This window comes from Bos javanicus, chromosome 23, assembly GCF_032452875.1.
Source record: "Bos javanicus breed banteng chromosome 23, ARS-OSU_banteng_1.0, whole genome shotgun sequence".
Lineage (NCBI taxonomy): Eukaryota > Metazoa > Chordata > Mammalia > Artiodactyla > Bovidae > Bos > Bos javanicus.
The window spans coordinates 35,296,768-35,316,679 of NC_083890.1; the positions used below are offsets into that span (position 1 = coordinate 35,296,768).

The 19,912-nt window shown below is 39.9% G+C and overlaps 1 protein-coding gene and 1 non-coding gene across 2 annotated transcripts; one reads left to right on the forward strand and one right to left on the reverse strand.

Annotated features, from left to right (window-relative positions):
* Positions 1-7,036: 7,036 nt before the first annotated feature.
* On the reverse strand, positions 7,037-19,681 carry LOC133235958 (chorionic somatomammotropin hormone 2-like). The gene is made up of 5 exons (XM_061397724.1): positions 19,627-19,681; positions 12,018-12,199; positions 10,016-10,123; positions 7,861-8,040; positions 7,037-7,232 (listed from the first exon to the last, which is right to left on the reverse strand). Exons 1-5 carry the CDS (start codon positions 19,679-19,681, stop codon positions 7,041-7,043), a joined length of 717 nt encoding a protein of 238 aa, XP_061253708.1. The 3' UTR covers positions 7,037-7,040.
* LOC133237114 (U6 spliceosomal RNA) lies at positions 14,613-14,721 on the forward strand. The gene has a single exon (XR_009733144.1). It is a non-coding gene; the product is annotated as a U6 spliceosomal RNA (small nuclear RNA).
* Positions 19,682-19,912: the final 231 nt, after the last annotated feature.

The window sequence follows — 19,912 nt, forward strand, 5'->3', positions numbered from 1 at the left end:
TTTGCCTATGTTCTCCTCTAGGAGTTTTATAGTTTCTGGTCTTACGTTGAGAAACATTTTTGATGTTGGGTAGTCTATGGGGTCCCTAAGAGTCGGGCCCGACTGAACGACTTCACTTTCACTTTTCACTTTCACGCACTGGAGAAGGAAATGGCAACCCACTCCAGTGTTCTTACCTGGAGAATCCCAGGGATGGGGGAGCCTAGTGAGCTACTGTCTATGGGGTCACACAGAGTCGGACATGACTGAAGCGACTTAGCAGCAGCAGCAGCAGACGAAGATCAAGAGACCTGCCGGGACAGGGGAAAACTTGACTCTTGAATGCAAGAGAGCATGTTTGCTCCCCTCAGTGTGGTCTAAGTTGTTTTTCTTTAAATCACCTCCCTTTCTTCACCTTTATTCCCTAAACCCCATCCTCTGCTTTACTAGTTCTTTTCCAATAGTACAGATCACCTGTTAACATACCATAAAATGTACTTGGATTCATGTTTATTGCAGATTATCTGTCTTCCCCCAGCTAGAATATCAGTTCCATGAGGATAAGTGTCTGCCTGCTTTGTGTATTGATGTAAACAAAGCACCTATAAGTGTTTCTGAGTCAAGGAGGAATTAAGTCAATAATAAATTGGTTAAATGACCAATAGCAGAGCACTGGGCAAGCGTATAGGTTTCAAAATTTTGTGACTTTAATTAGCTATTGTAAATAAGCTGTTCTACAGTTAATGTTACAAGGTTAAGACATGTTTCTGTATCTATTATCAGCATAAACATAAACTACATTTAAAGAGAAGGTTTTAAACCAAACATGATAGCCAAAATGCACATTTGAAAAAAAAATTATACTAGTTTTTTTGTTTTCTTTATCCAAAATATAATTATATTCCTTTTCAAAAATTTTCCTAACATAAGTGTGTGTACCTATATGTTTATATATATAAATACAATTCCATCTAGTCAAAGCTATGGTTTTCCCAGTAGTCAGTATGGATGTGAGGGCTGGACCATAAGGAAACTGAGCACCAAGGAATTGATGCTTTTGAACTGCAGTGTTAGAGAAGATTCTTCAGAGTCCCTAGGACTGCAGGGAGATCAAACCGGTCCATACTGAAGGAAATCAGCCCTGAATATTCATTGAAAGGACTGATGCTGAAGCTGAAGCTCCAATACTTTGGCCACCTGATGCAAAGAATTGACTCATTGGAAAAGACCCTGATACTGGGAAAGATTGATGGCAGGAAGAGAAGGTGATGGCAGAAGATGAGATGGTTGGATGGCATCACCGACTCGATGGGCATGAGTTTGAGCAAGCTCCAGGAGATGGTGGAGGACAGGGGAGCCTGATGTGCTATAGTTCATGGGGTCTCAAACAGTTGGATATGACTGAGTGACTGAAGTAAACTAAAGGTATGATATGTGCTATGTCCGCAACATAATGATTATATGATCATTATATTATAGAAGTCATTATATAAGTCACATTGACAAATATGCTATTTCAGTTTCAGGTATCAATATACATAGATAATTTTGACATATAATGTTATTTTTTTTTCAGGTGTACAACATAATTATTTGATATATATTGCAAAATGATCACCACAATAAGTCTGGTGAACATCCCTCATTGGAAATAGTTATAATTTTCTCCTTGTGATGAAAACTTTTATGATCTCTTGGCAGTGTTTAAATAGGCAATAAGTATATACCCTTTCTGACTTAGTGCAGTTAAATGAGACAAGTGGTGCTGAGTCTTAGAATCAAAGAATCATGGTGAAACAGTTGAGTTGAATCAAGCTTCTCAGTGCCAACTCATATAGAGCTTTCCTGAAAAATCCATCCCTCATTAGGCCCACCTGGCTCCCAACACACATGGTATGGTGTGCAGGCATAGATCAGTGTTAAAGGCTTATGGTATCTTTTCCACTTTTCCAGGCATTTCTTTCTCGACATTTTCAGTGCTTCATCCATCTGTTGTCTTCACTATCCAAAGAGGTTATAATTATGGCAGAAGATGTCCAAGTAGCTAGACTTCCAATTGCTGCCCACTGGGCATTTCAAAAGCAGAAACATTACTTTGCCAACGAAGGTTCGTATAGTCAAGGCTGTGGTTTTACCTGTGGTCATATATGGATGTGAGAGTTGGACTGTGAAGAAGGCTGAGCACCGAAGAATTGATGCTTTTGAACTCTGGTGTTGGAGAAGACTCTTGAGAGTCCCTTGGACTGCAAGGAGATCCAAATAGTCCATTCTGAAGGAGATCAGCCCTGGGATTTCTTTGGAAGGAATGATGCTAAAGCTGAAACTCCAGTACTTTGGCCACCTCTTGTGAAGAGTTGACTCATTGGAAAAGACTCTGATGCTGGGAGGGATTGGGGGCAAGAGGAGAACGGGATGCCAGAGCATGAGATGGCTGGATGGCATCACTGACTTGATGGATGTGAGTCTGAGTGAACTCCGGAAGTTGGTGATGGACAGGGAGGCCTGGCGTGCTTTGATTCATGGGGTTGCAAAGAGTAAAACATGACTGAGTGACTGATCTGATCTGATCTGGCCATTTTGGGAAGGAGTCCTTCCAGAATTAGAGTTTTACTTTCAGGGGATTAGAAAGCCTTCATTTGAAGAGTCCATCACTACAAATATGTTTCAGGAGTGAACACTGTTTAATTATTTATTTGATTAGTGATTAGCTGACCGTCTGTTGAGGGTAAGGCAATGAAGGGTTAGTAAAGAAGGGAGATTCAGGCAAAAGGAATGAGAAACTCTTCCAGAAAGTGGGAACATGATTAAGGAGACCATTACCTCTATTTGGTGTAGGTTTCAGGTTTTGTTTAGGCTGGCTCTCGGAGAAGACAATGGCACACACTCCAGTACCCTTGCCTGGAAAATCCCATGGACGGAGGACCCTGGAAGGCTGCAGTCCATAGGGTCGCTGAGGGTCGGACAAGACTGCACGATTTCACTTTCACCTTTCACTTTCATGCATTGGAGAAGGAAATGGCAAGCCACTCCAGTGTTCTTGCCTGGAGAATCCCAGGGACAGGAGAGCCTGGTGGGCTGCTGTCTATGGGGTCACACAGAGTCGGACAGGACTGAAGTGACTTAGCAGGAGCAGCAGCAGGCTGGGTCTGTAAAGGTATGGGTTGTTTCCATTTGATTTCCATTCATTCTCTATGATTTACAGTGTATGTCTTATTTAAGTGTTGAACGTGATTAGTGACTCACTGCTTGTTATCACTGTGTAGTCCTGCTTTGGTTCTGGTATTCCATAGGTTCTAGCAGAGGCACCTTAGAGTACTTATTTCTATCATTTGCTGCAGAACCTTAACATTTTTTTGGTGATTTCTGGTACTAAGTTGATGAAATACAGGAAAATAGAACTCAGGTGCTTTTGGATAAAACCTTAATTTATCTCCCCCCTTTTCTCTGACTTTTCAGGCATTTATTGACTCAGCTAGTCCCATATTGCTGGATGCATTTTTGACTCTTCTGTCTGCCTCATTCATTGCATGTGGTCAAGGTCTATTTCATTTCCTGTATCTCTCACATGCTTTGCGACTTTATACTTGGCAGAGCCCTCTTTGATTTTTAGTGTCATAATACTCCCAGTTCTTTCTGGTCTCTTTCTTTTTCTCTACCAGCCCCAACAGACACAACTACTCAATCGACATTAAACTTTCTCTTATCTAATTCTGGACATAGTGCTCTCTTGGACTGAATGTTCTTGGTTTGCTGTTGCATTGTAGAATAAAAACAAACTCTCCATTTTGCAATACATGATTCTCCCAAATGCATAAAAATCCATACAAGTATTTCCCCATTCTAACCCTACAAAATATATGCAATATATCATGGGAGCATAACCATGAAGGATACAACATGAATGGTAAAAAATGAACATTTCTTGTGTTTTTGTCAGACTTGATTATTCAATGATACCCTATAATGCTATGTGTATAATATCTCAGTTACCTTGATCTAGGATGTCAGAGATCCTTACTTCATAAGATGATCCTAAATGAATTGACAGATATACTGTTTTCCTATTTTTGCACATCAATATCCCATCAACTTTTCAAAACTCCATCATAAAGCTATCCCATTTGAGTCACTCCTATGACACACTCAGATGGCTCCTAGCTTTACTTCAATCCACTGTAGCCCCGTGGTGGCTCCACATCTTATTCTTTTTCACGCTACCATGCAATATAACAGTTTGTGTGTTTATATCACCCTCTCCTTCTCCACAACTTGCAGACCTGCTTTGGGAAAAGAGAGATTTTTTTAAACCTCAGTTTAAGTCCTCATTGTATCCATGACATGTGACTTACTAATCTATAAGGTCAGTGAACTTCAAAGGTTCTTCATTTGTTTCCTTTTGGGAACCGCTGCTACTATTCTTGATATGATAGGGCCATTTCTTCAAATGTAATCTTACGTGGAAATCTGTAAAAGTTGGGAAAATCAATGCTTTTTAGACGGCAAGGGAGTGGTTGTTAAATCCTGCCCAAATATCCCTGCTTTGGCTATTCCTGACTGACTCTATAGTATATCTATGGCTCTGTTCAACATTGTCTGAAACCTACAGTATTCACTTTATATGTCACAGTCAAGCAAGGAGAGTGCTCTGAATGTCACCACATCTGTTGTTGATCTAAAGTCCTAAATTTATGCTTGAAATAAATTTTATAAGAGACAAATACATGAGGATGTGTGTGGTCTATTGGTGTGTGTATATTTCCTCCAATTGAACTGTCCCCCTTATTGCCAAATTTTCCCGCTAATAAATACCATCCTCTCTGCTGGAAATACTGAGACATTGAATGAAAGAAAGTTAAGCAAGTAACAAAATAGAATTAGGTATTTAGGGCAGTAAATGACTTAGAAAGTGCTTACAAGGTTTTTTCATGGAAAAGGAATATGAGATATTTGCTCTTAAGATATTAAAAAAAAGCATATACATTTGGGTCCTTCAAAATAAAGTGTTCTAACAGCATTTCATCCTTCACTACCCAAGTCCTAGAATCACTTTCCCTTTGCTGCTTTTCCTTCCTTCTGTCTTTCTCTGCTTCTCTCTTATTCATCCCCCTTTCCCTTCTACCTTTTTATTCCCCATTTTCTTTACCAGGAATTACTGCTAAAGCCGGAAAGATGCTGGAAAACCAGCCTATTCTTAGGAAGAGCCACTATCTTCCTAGTGACTGACTTCTAGGTCACTGACATCTTAGGAGAGCCAGTCAAGTGATTGGCCCTCATCCCAGGTTGTTTGGCGGCTGTTGAACAAGCTGAGCATCACTAATCCAGTCACATTGCTCCAGTCTCAGTAGAGACTCAGTCTATTTGGAGAATTTTATAATTCAGGGACCTACTAGGGCATGTTTGTAAGGCAAACAATTAATGGCAAGGATAGTTACTCTAAAAGGAAGACAGAATGATATCTCACTTTTCAGATAAATGAGTTTTTGAATCCAGTTTTCTGATCTATTCAGTGTCTACATGACCAGTTGGACAATTGTCCAGAGACCTCAGGCAGTGGACAGATGCACACCAGTATTTCTGCCATTCAATTGATCACAGTGTTTATTATATATGGAGTTCCTGTGATTCAGTTAGTAGGCAGCTGACTGTGGGCTGCTAATTTTCTCCAGATGGTGTTTGCAGAGTGAGGGAAACAGAGAGGCTGTGGAGAATACTGCAGGTGGGGAGCTGTGGTTCCAGAATATTTCCCCTGATTAAAAAGGAAACTATGAATTTGGGGATCCCCAACTTGTGAATATCCTGGAAAATCACCCGGATACCCCTCAAGAGAAACACTTGTTAGTCAGGGGGAATCTCAGATCAGTCCGTCTGGACCAAGGAAAGGCTAAAAGGGCCCCATGCAAGTCAGTGATGTCAGAACTTTCCCATCTCATTACCATCTTCCCAGTTCCAACATGGCCCAAGGAATGAAGATCCAGAGAGGGAGAGAGAAGGAACGTTGCAGAAATGGACACATCTGCACTTTCTGGTAGGTCCCCTGGGCCTCAGCAGGGGAGAGGGAGACACTGAATAGGCTGAATATGAGATGGAGCTGACACTTGACTGACCTGGACTTGTGAAACCCAGAGTGATAGAGTGTATGGAATGGCTGCAAGGTGATGCAGGAAATGAGGATCAGTGGAGTGTGGGTGATGACAGCCACTGCAGGAGGATGGAGCAGTTCACCTTTATGTCTGCTATGGTCTCAAGCTTTGTGTCCCCCAGAAATTTCATATGATGAAATCCTGATTCACATGGTTATGTTACCCCTAGGTGGGGCCTTTGTGAGGTGATGGAGTTGTAAGGATGGACCCTCTTCAATGAGATGAGTGCTTTTATATATAAGAGACACTCAGACCCCCCGAACCCTCCCCCGTGTGAGGATACAGTAAGTAGTGTGTGACCAGAAAGGACCCTGCATGACCCCGCTGTGGAAATCCATTTCCATTGTTTTTAAGCCTGTCATATTTTGTTATAACACCCCAGAAGGACTAAGACAGTATCCTAACAATCTTTAGACAGTTCAGGAAACCTCATGCTATTTACACAAAAGTGCAAAGCACTTATCTTGTCTGGTGTAACACTGTGATAGTTGGCTGAAAGTCGTGGCTGGCTTTCATAAAGAATCCTGAGAATTCAGCCTTCTTGGTAGCATGACCAGAACCATGAACAATTGTCTAATTCTTTGATTCTAATAACTTGACCCAGAATAATTGGCCTTGATTCTTACGGAATCTCTTAATGGTCTTCTTTCTAATGCCAGCTTCTGCTATTTGTGACTAATTTTAATAGGAGCTTCATTCTCTCAATTGTAGGGGTGGATTTTCTTTTGATTTACTCTTAAATGAAGATAAGAAATGTTAACAAATTGCCCTCTTAGATTTGACATCTCTAAAGTGTCTGTGTTTATTTTTTTAAGAGGAGACACATTACAGAGAATGCATTAAAAAGCTCTAAATTTCAAGTAGCTCGCTATGGGATAGATGATTATGACCATCTCAGAGCTGGATAAGATGGATGTGAATTTAGCATGTTTTGCGGGTTCGGCACTCCAGGATGTTGATGTACATGTCAACTTTATGTGAATCCCTGCGTAGGCAGTAGAACAGGTTATAATATTCAGAAATACTCCTATCTTCATCGCTGAACTTCATGGATGAGTATCTTGACCAGGGAATGCGAGCCTCGTGTATCGTCTTCAAGACTGGAAAAATAATCTGAATACCGAAATGATAATGACTTCTTATGTGTTTTATTAGTATGTGCTTATCTTTTTTTCTTCTAATTATCAAATAAAGATTTGGGGAAAACATATGAATATAAAGCTCTCCAGATATGGATTTTGGAGCCAGCCTCTGAGAAAACAATTAGAAATCTAAAAAGTAGAAATGGAACTCAAGTTTAGTTTTAACTTTCTCTTTTCTTCCTTCCCACTCTAATCCTTTGATTTGAGGAGAACAAAGAAAGAAGACAAGTGGAACTTCAATAGCAGATGTCGGGGTTACTTTAGAAAAATGCTGATCTTGGAAATTCTGTTCTCTAGTACTGTTACTCTTGAAAACATTACAACCACCAGTGCCCAGGAAGAGGCAAGCTTTTGGTGGAATTGTGTGCAATGCAGCGAAGGCTGCACATGTCAAAAATTGCGGTGAAATTCTGACTCCTTTACAGTAGAATCTATCACTCTGAATGTCTAGGCTCCTGGTTTATGTAGTAGCCATCTAGCATATAGAAGTCATGAACCTTTTTCTTACAAAATGAGATATTTCCAAACTCCTTACGCATTACAGTGGTCACCTCTTTCATTCATGAACAAAGCAAGAAAGCCCTCTGCAGGATGCTCACCTTCCCGAAATGAGTCTCTATTAATGATTCAAGTTTCTCTGACATGTTCTCAATCTCTTCGGCACTTGATACGACAGCCTCTGACAGATTTTTCATACTCTGAATCTCCGGGACTAGATAATACAGAGGATTATTCCAGCAGTACAGTAACACGAGTGTCCACTTAATAAGGTCTTCATTCTAAGCAACCAGAAGAAACAGTCTCATTAAAAAAATCATAATTCAGTGGTTTTGGTAACATGTGATCTTTGCTCAGAGCAGCTGACCTAAAAAACTTTTGGTTATTCCTATGTGCATGCAGAGATTTTTGAAGGTAGTAAAAGTTGCAAAAGGATAAAATGTAAGCTATTACTTCACACTTTGCTGAATTTTTAAACATCTAGGTTATTTTAGGAACTAATTCTTCTGATGCATTCTAATTTATAACATGAAGAATTTTCTTTTTACTTCTGAAATTCTACCACGACTCAGTGAGTTCTTTTGTGTTTGTATATTTCCGTGAGAGAATCTAAGTATTTACGGCAAGTCAGTATGTGCTGCAGTGCCTGACCCAGGAGAGAGGGATTCCACCTGTGCCCACATCATTGTCACCCAGTGATTCATTCGTATTAATGAATCAGATGAGTCACTTGTATTGATTTTTGATTGGTAATTGTTTTATGATAGTACATCAAAGAGACAATGAAAAGACATGATTTTCCTAAACAGGCTTCTCTCCTCAGCTGATCCCAATACCAGCCCCCTGCTGATATCAGAACAGTCTGTTTGTTGACAAGTGTCTGGGCAGAAAATGGCACAGTGTTGTCTTTAGTAACAGCATCAGTGGGATTCACAGTGGAGGGTCCCCCCTAGTTCACTACTACTAGCAGAATTGAGCCTGAAAATCCCGGGGGCTGAAGATCTCTAGTTAATATGTTTGATTTCTTTACAGCCATGAACTGTTTTAGTGGTAAATAACAGAGAACTGAATAGGATTAAATATAGTAATGCACATAAAGTGAAAGTGAAGTTGCTCAGTCGTGCCCGACTCTTTGTAACCCCATGGACAGTAGCCTGCACCAAGCTCCTCTGTCCATGGGATTTTCTAGGCAAGAGTACTGGAGTGGGTTGCCGTTTCTTTCTCCAGGAAGTCTTTCTGACCCAGGGATTGAACCCAGGTCTCCCACATTGTAGACAGACACTTTACCATCTGAGCCACCAGGGAAGTCTTGTCACATAAAGTGCTGAGTGAAATGTAAGGCCATGTAGTAACTCTAAATAAACTTTAAATTTAAGCTTATTGAAAATCCCTCCTCTTCTTCCTCTTTGTCCTTTTTCCTTTACTTGTTCACCCTCATTATTAATGAGCTTAACAGGGGAATAGAATGCTAGTATCATTAAGAAGGTTGTAGAGAGAGAAGATAGAATTTTAAGGGGGGATGCATATGAAACTATTTAAATAATGTTAGGAGGAAGGATAATGCAGGAAATCAGAAAGAAGAGATTATAACCGTGAAAATTTGGAGTTGCCATAAATGATTGAGGCTTGATATGTAAAATGTGTTGTCCTTTGAACAGAGGCAATTGTTGCCGCCATGAGAAGCAAAGCAATGTTTTATAGGCCATTGTGGGGGAGACTTACAAATTAAGAATAAAAGGTGACAGAGGAGTCGTTGAGAATGATGAATGAAGGAAGTGTCAGAGAAGTAGAAGCAGAATCAGGAGAACCTTGAAAGGCAGATGCGAGGGCTCAGATGGTGCAGTATAGGATTTACAAGAGGGAGTCACTAGTAACAGGGAGTACTCAAAACTGGGGTGTGTTTATTACATATTCATGAATTTTGCAATCTTATGTTTTACACATGGAAGTTCCCATGCATTTCCTGTATTCATACAAAATAATAGCTGCGATCCTGTGTCTAATGCTTTGGTTGAACTAAAGTTATCTTCATGGACAATTTATAGATCTGTTATTTATCTTGCTACTACAGATCTTTAGTCATCCCTTGATTTCCCTCATGCTTCATCAGCTGCAAAATATAGTTTCTCTTCAATTGCTTACGGTTCCTCCACCTTTTTCTGCATATACAGTTAACATAACCTCTAATAATCTGAAGTCTGGTAACCTACAGACTGTGTCATTTGATCTGGTGAAAAACCCAGGTGAAAGACTCACGTTCATCTGCTGGGCTTTATCTCTTTCTTCGGGAGTATGGAAGGAATTGGTGTGGCAGCTCTTGGTGGCATTGATATAGTACAGTTTGCCCTGGGCATATTTTTCATCCTGAAAGTAATCAGGCAATTAGTTAGGGTTGTTGGGCATTCAGTAGATGAAGCCATTACCAGAACACTAACATGTTTGATAGACGTGTATTTTTTTTAACAGGGGGGCATCACAAAATTTGAAAGTCATTCTTTTCCTACTTTTCTATATATTGTCTCTATAAAAATGATTTTAAATATAACTTTTCTAAATTTAACCTTTTCTCTTCTCTGTTTTATTATTATCTTTTTTTTTTTTTTTTTGCTATATGAACCAAATATAGCACATATGTACCAATATTTGGTGCTTCCCAGGGGACGGTAGTGGTAAAGAATATTCCTGCCAATGCAGGAGATATAACAAGACTGAGGTTTGAATCCTAGGTAAGGAGCATCCCTTGCAAGAGGGCAGAGCAGCCTACTCCAGTATTCTTGCCTGGCCAATCCTATGGACAGAGGAGCCTGTTGGGCTACAGTCAGAAGGGTTGTCAAAAATTGGACACAACTGAAGTGACTTAGAATGCATGCATGCACCTCTATTTAACCATTTAATATTTGTTTACTTGGAAGAGTTGGAAAAAAATAGACAGTCAAAATGGAGGATAAAAGAAAAGCTAATGAGTAAAAAAGAACTACGTGAATTTAATAGAAAACTTTAGCTCCGCCTATTATTAGCTGTCTGCTCTACTGTGTGCTCCTTGATTGACCTAAAAGAATTAACATACAACTTTCAAATACCTTCCTCAGAAAGAGAATAATTGTTTCCAATTGTAAACACCCCTTCTATTGTAGCTCAAAACCAATTCACTGCAAATCTTAGAACAATAATTTGTACCTTTAAAAAAACTACAAACTATTCATTTCTGTGACCAGGAATCTGCTTTGTTTAACATGTTCCATCCACCCAGTTCAATGCAGAACAGTTCTCATTTATTGGCTATTTACTCTGAGCCTGGAGAAGAAAGCCCAGAGAGACACTGAAGGACCAGAAAATCAACACGCTTCCTTTTCCCCAGTCCCACCTGAAAGTGCTTTGTGTCAGGTAGTATTGTGGGCTGAATCTGTGTTCTTCGAATTCATGCATTAGACCCTTAACTGCCAAAGTGCTGTGTTTTGAAAAGGGTTCTGACTTTTGGGAATCCCATGGTCTATAGCCCACCAGATTCCTCTGTCCATGGGATTTCTCAGGCAAGAATACTGGAGTGCTTGCCGTTCCAGTCTCCAGGGAATCTTCCAGACCCAGGGATAGAACCCAAGTCTCTCACATTGCAGACAGATTCTTTATCATCTGAGCCACCAGCGAAGCCCATTAAGGTCAAATGAGCTCTTAAGGTGGAACACTGATCCAATAGGTTTAGCGTTTCCATGAAGCGAAACACCAGAGAATTCACTCTGTGTCTCTGTGTCTTTTCCTCTCTCTCTCTTCCCCCTGCCCCATGCTTTGGGAGGAGTCACAGAGAAGCCAGCCTGGGAAAAAAGAGTTCTTACCAGAACCTCACCTTGCTGGCACCCTGATCTGGGACACTATCCCCCAGAACTGTGAGGAAAGAAATTTCTGTTGTTAATTCCACTGAGTCTATTGTATTATTTTATGGCATTCCTAGCTGATAAATACAAAATCATTTATTTTGGAAATTTAAAAAAGAAAATGAATGAAAGGAAATTGAAAAAGTTATTGCACTTCTTAGGAATCTTTGAGATTTCACAAAACTGATCCTTTCTTCGATTTCAACATCTTATGAACTGACGGCTTCTTTGACCTAGAGAGGGTGTTATTGCAGCCTTCTTGTTTAAAGGATAGTATAGCCCTGTCACTTAGGCAAAGTTTCCTTCTGGGAACCTGGCAGGCTACAGTCCACAGGGTCGCAAGAGTCGGACATGATTTACCAACTAAACCACCACACCAGAGTACTTACAAACTCATTGAACATTATTGTGGAAAGGTTATGGATGTCGTGGGAGAGGCTGAGGGCATAGACAAACACGTCTGTAAGGGATTTCTGTAAGGAGACAAACACGTCAGGACTGCAGGACGGGCATGATTTGCCTTGGCACAGGACCAGATTAGACACGACCAGCAGCAGCAGCAGGCAGGACCCTGTTTAAATAAAAACATGAGCCATTCTGAGATGATCAAGTCACCTGAGGTCATCAAATCCATCCTGTGGAGGGAAGCCTTTTCTTTCCCTGTGGCTCTGACCAGGAGTTCTTGCCGTAGAAGCTGGGGTGGGGAAGAAGGAGCACCTTCTGTGTAAATTTAGATGGATGATGATATTTGCACAGATAGACAGTTGGAGAAGTAGGTTATTCCATGTATTTTTGAATTGCTCCCAGAAGTATTTCTGTGCTCTGCAAACATTTGGAACTTAATTCTGAGCCAGAGTGTTTAGGCTATTCTTTTAAGACAGTTTAATGTTGGGACTCTGCAGATTCTGAGCAGCGAGGCCTTCTAGGAGTTTGCGATTTTTTACTCTACATCGACTAATGCTTGAATTTTAGACACTAAAATGACAAGAAAAGTCCAGTTAATCTGTGTAGTTTACCATCACAATGGGGTAAGAGTAAACACGTGATCACCACTATTGAGTACAGAGAGAATAATGAGAGAAAAAGATACTGTACCTTGGATCTGCTCTCTCACCTTAGTAACCCCATGCATGTTCTGATACTTTCACAAAAGCTTTAAAACATCTCAAAATTTGTGTTTCACAGGAACCCTGTGAGAAAACCTTAATCTTCACTATGATCATCAAGTTCTGTTAATAAAGATGTGATGACTTGGAGAGGGCAAGTAATTTTCCCCAGGTCCCATTATTAGCAGATGCAGGTCACCGGGCACCAGTACACTCATCTGTTCACTTCCTGATGTCACATCACACATGCCTGTGGCCCTCGGTCTGCATGTGTGTAATTAGGACCACATCAGGAGCTGTGATGACTCTGCTTAAGAAGAAAAATATTTTGTCTTTGAGTGCAAAACAGCAGTGACCCTAGAACATTGGTTTTATCCATTTGTTCTGCTCTGTCTATAAAACACTCACTGTTACAGTCTTTGACAATTATCAGTGTGGGGGCCTGGTTCTCTTGGCTAGCCCTTCTTCTTGGCACCTTGGCAGCTCTTCTACTCTTATCCATCTTTATTCTTCTCATTACGTTTGTTTCTTCGAGAAAATAGCAAATAAATCTCCAAATGATAACACAAGAATATTACCTGGTCAGCACCCAAGACAACGTCATCAGCCCTGCAAACAAGGCCTGCCTCTTCCTGACTTTGACTTTTTAAGGACAAAATTTACCTGTCTGGTCAGGAATACATCCTGACAGCCCCTGAGGCTTTGTTTTTGAATCATCTCCAAAATATCTCCTCTTTGACAGTAGAACTAGACCTTCATGCTTCCATGATGTATTGTAATATTTCAGAAATTATTCCTGGCCCTACCTTTGGCCAACTAAGCATAAATCATAGACTCTTGCAAGCATGATTTTAATATTACTTTTCCTGTCTGACCTTTGTAAGTAAGTAGAATTTAAGACTAAAGTGAGCAAGAATTGAGTTTGGACAAGAGAACTGAAAAAATAGAGATTTTATCCTCCTGAATGAGATCTGAACATGATTCTTTTTCCAATTTACCAGAAGAGTGATAATTTAATGTAGGATAAGATATCAGCATTTAGTAGGTTTTCTCTGCTCTTAGTTAATTTAAATGGGCATGGTCCTAAGAATAAAATGAATATTTAAAATTAGGTGATGAAAATAAAAGAAAGTGAAAGGGAAGTCACTCAGTCCTGTCCGACTCTTACTGACCCCATGGACTACAGCCCACCAGGCCCTCCTTCCATGGGATTTTCCAGGCAAGAGTACTGGAGTGGGGTGCCATTGCCTTCTCTGGAAAATAAAAGAAGTTGTCCTCAAAAACAAGACATATAAGTTGGAGTAATTTGGGACCATCTTTCTCATCAAGTAAAGATCTTATTGTGACAGGCCAGGAGGATAATAGCTTATATAACATATATTTGTGTGCATATATTTCTGTGCATGTATACATGTGCTATGCATAAATATATGCTTAATTCCTTCATGAAACTTTGGACCTTATAAAATTCAATTTTATAAGAGGCAGTAAATATAGCAGCATACCCTAATTCCTAATGTAATTGATCATCTATTGGTAGATGACTAACTATATGATTTTTTTTCTGTTAAATTGTTTTTTTAATATTTTATCTCAAATACTTATTTTTTTATTTTTTTAATTTAAATTTATTGATTTAAATTGGAGGTTAATTACTGTACAATATTCTATTGGTTCTGCCACACATCAACATGAATCCACCACGGGCATACACGTGTTCCGGATCCCTAAACCCCCTCCCACCTCCCTCCCTGTACCATCCCTCAGGGTCATCCCAGTGCACCAGACCCAAGGACCGTGTATCGAACCTGGACTGGTGATTCGTTTCCTATATGATATTCTACATGTTTCCATGACATTCCCCCAATTGTTATACATGTGTTTGCTTTCATAGCACATATATTAAAAATTTGGAATAATACTGAGAAGATTAGCATGACCCCTGCCCAAGGATGACACACAAATTTGTTAAGGCTTCCATATTTTTCTGTAACAGCTTCGAGGGGTGGGATGGGAAGGATGGTGGCAAGGAGGTTCAAGAGCATGGGGACAAAGGTATCGCTATGGCTGATTCATGCTGATGTTTGGCCAAAACCAGTACAGTATTGTAAAGCAAGTCCCCTTCAATTAAACATCAAGAAATTCAATTCTAAAAACTGTTATAGGGGATCATATAACAGGTTCAGATATCCATTGTATGACTAAAGAGGATCTGACTCTAAACTGATGATGTCAGTTATCATTGGTTAGTGATTCATTAACATTATAGTTGAATGAGAAAAGTAAACTCACAAACACTGTTGTCTTGATTCAGTGTCATAGCAGGCTATAATCCTTGTCTGCGTTCGCTTTTAGGTGGTGAAGTGCCCAAACTTTGAAACTGAGGCTGTTCCCAGAAGCGCACAGTCGTGAGTCCTGCCCAGGGTTTTTGTTCCTGATGCTGGAGGCTTCTGTTTGCTGGTCACTAAGACCAAAATTTTCTCTGCTGAGCATTCTCTGGGTCTATCATGTGCACAATATTTTTGGTTTTATATTTTGGTTTTCCAACTTGATTTTCTTATTCTTTTGATCAGACTACCAAGTCCCTTGATGATTTATTTTTCAGACCCTTTTGTGCTTTGATCTTTCTGATGCTCATTAGTGTATTTGCTTCCATGTCTACCTTTCTGACTAGTTTTCAGCATCTACATAAACACTACCCTATTCTCTTACTGTCTGGATTTTGGCGTTTAGTATCAGCATGTTTTATGAACTTCATTTTCCTTCTGGTGCAGTTTCTGGTACACAGCTTAAGCTGGTTGGCTCACATCTGGCTTGTTCGTGTTGTCTCCAAACAATTAGAGAACTCTGCGTTCTTTCTAGGCAATACTGCAGTTCGTTTTGATACCATTGCTAATTTTCTGTGATTTCCCTTCCTGCCTCATAAGCTTTGTCTTTCTCAATCTAGTGTACCGTCAGCATTATGGGCTGTATATTGTTATTACTATTTTAAATCAATATCCACTAGTATAGCAGAGAATTAAAGGCAATAAAATGGGAATAGTATTAGTAATAATACATTCCCCAAAAATGTAATCCAGTAATGCTCCCAGTTTTAAATGACTTTCTCTGCATGTATTACTGAGGTCCCCTACTCATTTTTCCATACTAGGTGCTTCAATTTTGAAATAGAATGTAGGAAACAGTGGAGTGGAAAATTCTGAAAATCACCTTGGATTTTAGATGCCTCAAGATTAAGTATGTAATTATTAGTTTGTTATAGTTAATAAGGCTATTCTGAGCACATATAGCTCAGTGTCGGGTGATTGCTATTGGGTAAAGGATGTATTCTGTGAACTGCATCACCAAACAGGTGATTGGAGATAAAGAAAGCAATGCCAGGAAGACACAGGCTTTTTTTTCTGGAAGGAAGAACTGTCATCTACAGTCTACTCATCATATTTTTCAAAACACTTACTCTTCCTTTGCTCATTTAATAATTTGGGTTGTTTGATTTCTTTTCATACTGAGTTGCATAAGTCTCTTATATATACTTGGATACAAAGCCCTTTCCAAATATGTGATTTGCAAATATTTTTTTTTCATTCCATAGGTTGTCATTTCATTTTACTGATGGCTTCTTTTACTATGCAGAAGGTTTTGAGTTTGATGTGGTCTCACTGGTTTTTTTTGCAGTTCTTGCCTTTGCTTTTGATGACTGAGTTGTTTGAGCTGCTTGTATTTTGGAAAGCAATCCTTTATCGGTTGTTTTATTTGCTATTATCTTCTTCCATTCTTACCAAAAGACTCAGACTGGCTGAATGGATACAAAAACAAGATCCATATATATGCTGTCTACCAGAGACCTACTTCAATCCTACAGACACATACAGACTGAAAGTAAGTGGATGGAAAAAGATATTCCATGCAAATGGAAATCAAAAGAAAGCCAGATTGGCAATTCTCGTATCAGAAAAAAACAAACCTTAAAATCAAAACTATTATAAGAGATTAAGAAGGACACTACCAAATGATCAAGGGATCAGTCCAAGAAAAAGACATAACAATTTTAACTATTTATGTATCCTGCATAAGGGCACCTCAATACATAAGATAAACACTAACTGACACAAAAGGGGAAATTGAGCATAACACAATAATAGTAGGCATGTTAACCCCACACCTACACCAGTGGACAGATCATCAGAACAGAAAATATAAGGAAACATAAACCTAGAAGGAAATATTAGAGCAAACAGAACTAACTGATATCTTCAGCACATTCCATCCAAACGCAGAAGAACACACTTTCTTCTCAAGTGCACATGGAACATTCTCCTCATCTTGGGCCCCAAATCAAACCTCAATAAATTTAAGTAAATTGAAATTATATCAAGAATTTTCTCTGACCACAACACTATGATACTGCTACTGCTACTGCTGCTAAGTCGCTTCAGTCGTGTCCGACTCTGTGCGAGCCCATAGACGGCAGCCCACCAGGCTCCCCCGTCCCTGGGATTCTCCAGGCAAGAACACTGGAGTGGGTTGCCATTTCCTTCTCCAATGCATGAAAGTGAAAAGTGAAAGTGAAGTCGCTCAGTCCTGTCCGACTCTTAGCAACCCCATGGACTGTAGCCCAGGAGGTCCTACATCCATGGGATTTTCAAGGCAAGAGCACTATGATACAAGATATCAATTATAGGAAAAAAAACTTTAAAGAACACAACCACATGGTGATTAAACAACACATTTCTAAATAGTGAATTTCTTCAGTTTACTGAAGACATAAGGGAAATCAACACATTCCTAGAAACAAAGAACAATGAAAACATGATGATCAAAAACCTAGAGGATGCAACACAAGCAGTTCTAAGAGGGAAGTTCATGGTAATACAAATCCTACCTCAAGAAACACATTCTATAGACAACCTAACTTTACGTATCTTTAACTCTTTTTAAATTTCTCTTATCAATGTCTTAAAGGTTTTGCATAAAATCTTTCAGCACCTTGCTTGTTTATTTCTAAGTGTTTTATCTTTTTTGATGCAATAGCAAATGGGATTGTTTTCTTTATTCCACTTTCTGATAGTTCACTGTTGATATATAGGTAGGCAACTGAGTTTCGTATATTGGAATATAGTAAACATAATGTATGCTCCATCTTTAAAGAATAGACATTTTCTCACAAATAAGACATCTAGATGATCAAGAGGAATATGACAAGATGCTCAGTATCACTAGTAATCAAAAGAAATGCAGATCAAAAGCACAAGGGATATATCCTCATACCTGTTTGAAAGGTTAGTACCAAAAATGTAAGAAATGACAGATGTTATTGAGGCTGAGGAGAAAAAGGAGTGCTTATGCACTTGTTGGTAGGGATGTATACTGGTGCAACTCCCATGAACACATACTGTGGAGGTTATTCAAGAAATTTAAAAGAGAATGTTTACGTGATGCATTATCCCACTTCTTCTTTTTTTTTTTTTAAACTTTACATAATTGTATTAGTTTCGCCAAATATCAAAATGAATCCACCACAGGTATACATGTGTTCCCCATCCTGAACCCTGGACATATAGTCAAAGCAAATGAAATCATTGTCTCAACGAGAGATCTGTATTCCCATGTTCATTGCAGCATTATTCACAGTAGCCTTGTTATAGAAACAACAATCTTTCAACAGGTGAATGGATTAAAACTATCTGATGTGACATATATACTACTACTACTAAGTCACTTCAGTTGTGTCCAACCCTGTGCGACCCATAGACGGCAGCCCACCAGGCTCCCCTGTCCCTGGGATTCTCCAGGCAAGAACACTGGAGTGGGTTGCCATTGCCATTCCCAATGCATGAAAGTCAAAAGTGAAAGTGAAGTCGCTGAGTCGTGTCTGACTCTTAGCAACCCCATGGACTGCAGCCTACCAGGCTCCTCCATCCATGGGATATTCCAGGCAAAAGTACTGGAGTGAAGTGCCATTGCCTTCTGCGTGTGACCTATATAGGTAAGTAATATTTAGCCATTAGAATTGGAAAGAAATCCTTCCATTTGTGGCAACATGGATGAAACTGGAGGGCATTACACTAAGTAAACTAAGTCAGAGAAAGACAAATACCATAGAATCTCAACTATAAGGAGTTTCAAAAAAATAAAAATAAAAAGATTTCAGAGTAGAAAAATGATTGCCAAAGACTAGAGAAGAGGAAAATTGGGAGAGTTTTTTAAAGGTTGCATATTTTCATGTATAAAAAATTAATTAGGTGAGGATCTAAGTTTGAGCTTCATGATCTAATCATGAGATTGAACAAGCTCTGGGAGTCGGGATGTACAGGGAAGCCTGGCGTGATACAGCCCCTGGGGTCACACAGAGTGGGACACGACTGAATGACTGACTGAACTGAAGAGAGTGGGACTTACCTGTGTTCTCCTCAAAAAGCAAAAGTTAAATGTGTGTGTGGTAATGATAATGTTACTTAATAGAAAGGGAAACTCATTTCTAATCCATGCACAAATGGGGGTGGACAAGATGACAGAGGGGTAGGTGGAAGTGGGGTACACCTCTCTCCACTGATGCATCAAGAACGTCTAAAGACGCAGCAGTTCTCACAGAAGACCAGGTGAATCCTGGCAGGACTCCCTGACTACTGAGAAGGAATATCCGGTCCATGCAGAACTTGGTAGGACAAAGGAAAGAAGGGACAAGGAGGAAGGGGAAAGAAGGAGGAGAGCAAGTGGGACCAGCCTGAACCTGGGGGAGAGGGAGCTGAAGCACAGGGGATAGATCCCCGTGTCCATGGCCGTCCACTGGGACGAGGGAGGCATTTAAAGCAGTTGGGGAGTGAACTCACTAATGTGACAGTCTGAATGGAGTGAGAACCACATAGACAAGCCATGCTGCAGCCTCTCATACCTCGGATAGGGTTGTAAGTCCACTGGTGTCCACGGAAGCTGGGAGCTGGAGCCATGGGGACTGTGGAATGATCCCAGGGTGAGGACTCCTGTTGACCGTGGGGAGTCAGCCTGATGGGATGGGATGGAGGACATGCACTGCATTGAATGCTTCTTAAGGAAAGCCATGAGGCCATAAAAGTAGGGTTCAACTGCCTGTGGATTAGAGCTATCTCTTTCTCCATGCTGGTACCTGTAGGTTGAGCAATAGAGAAAGACTTCAGTGAGGGTGGTCCTTGAGTGCCTGA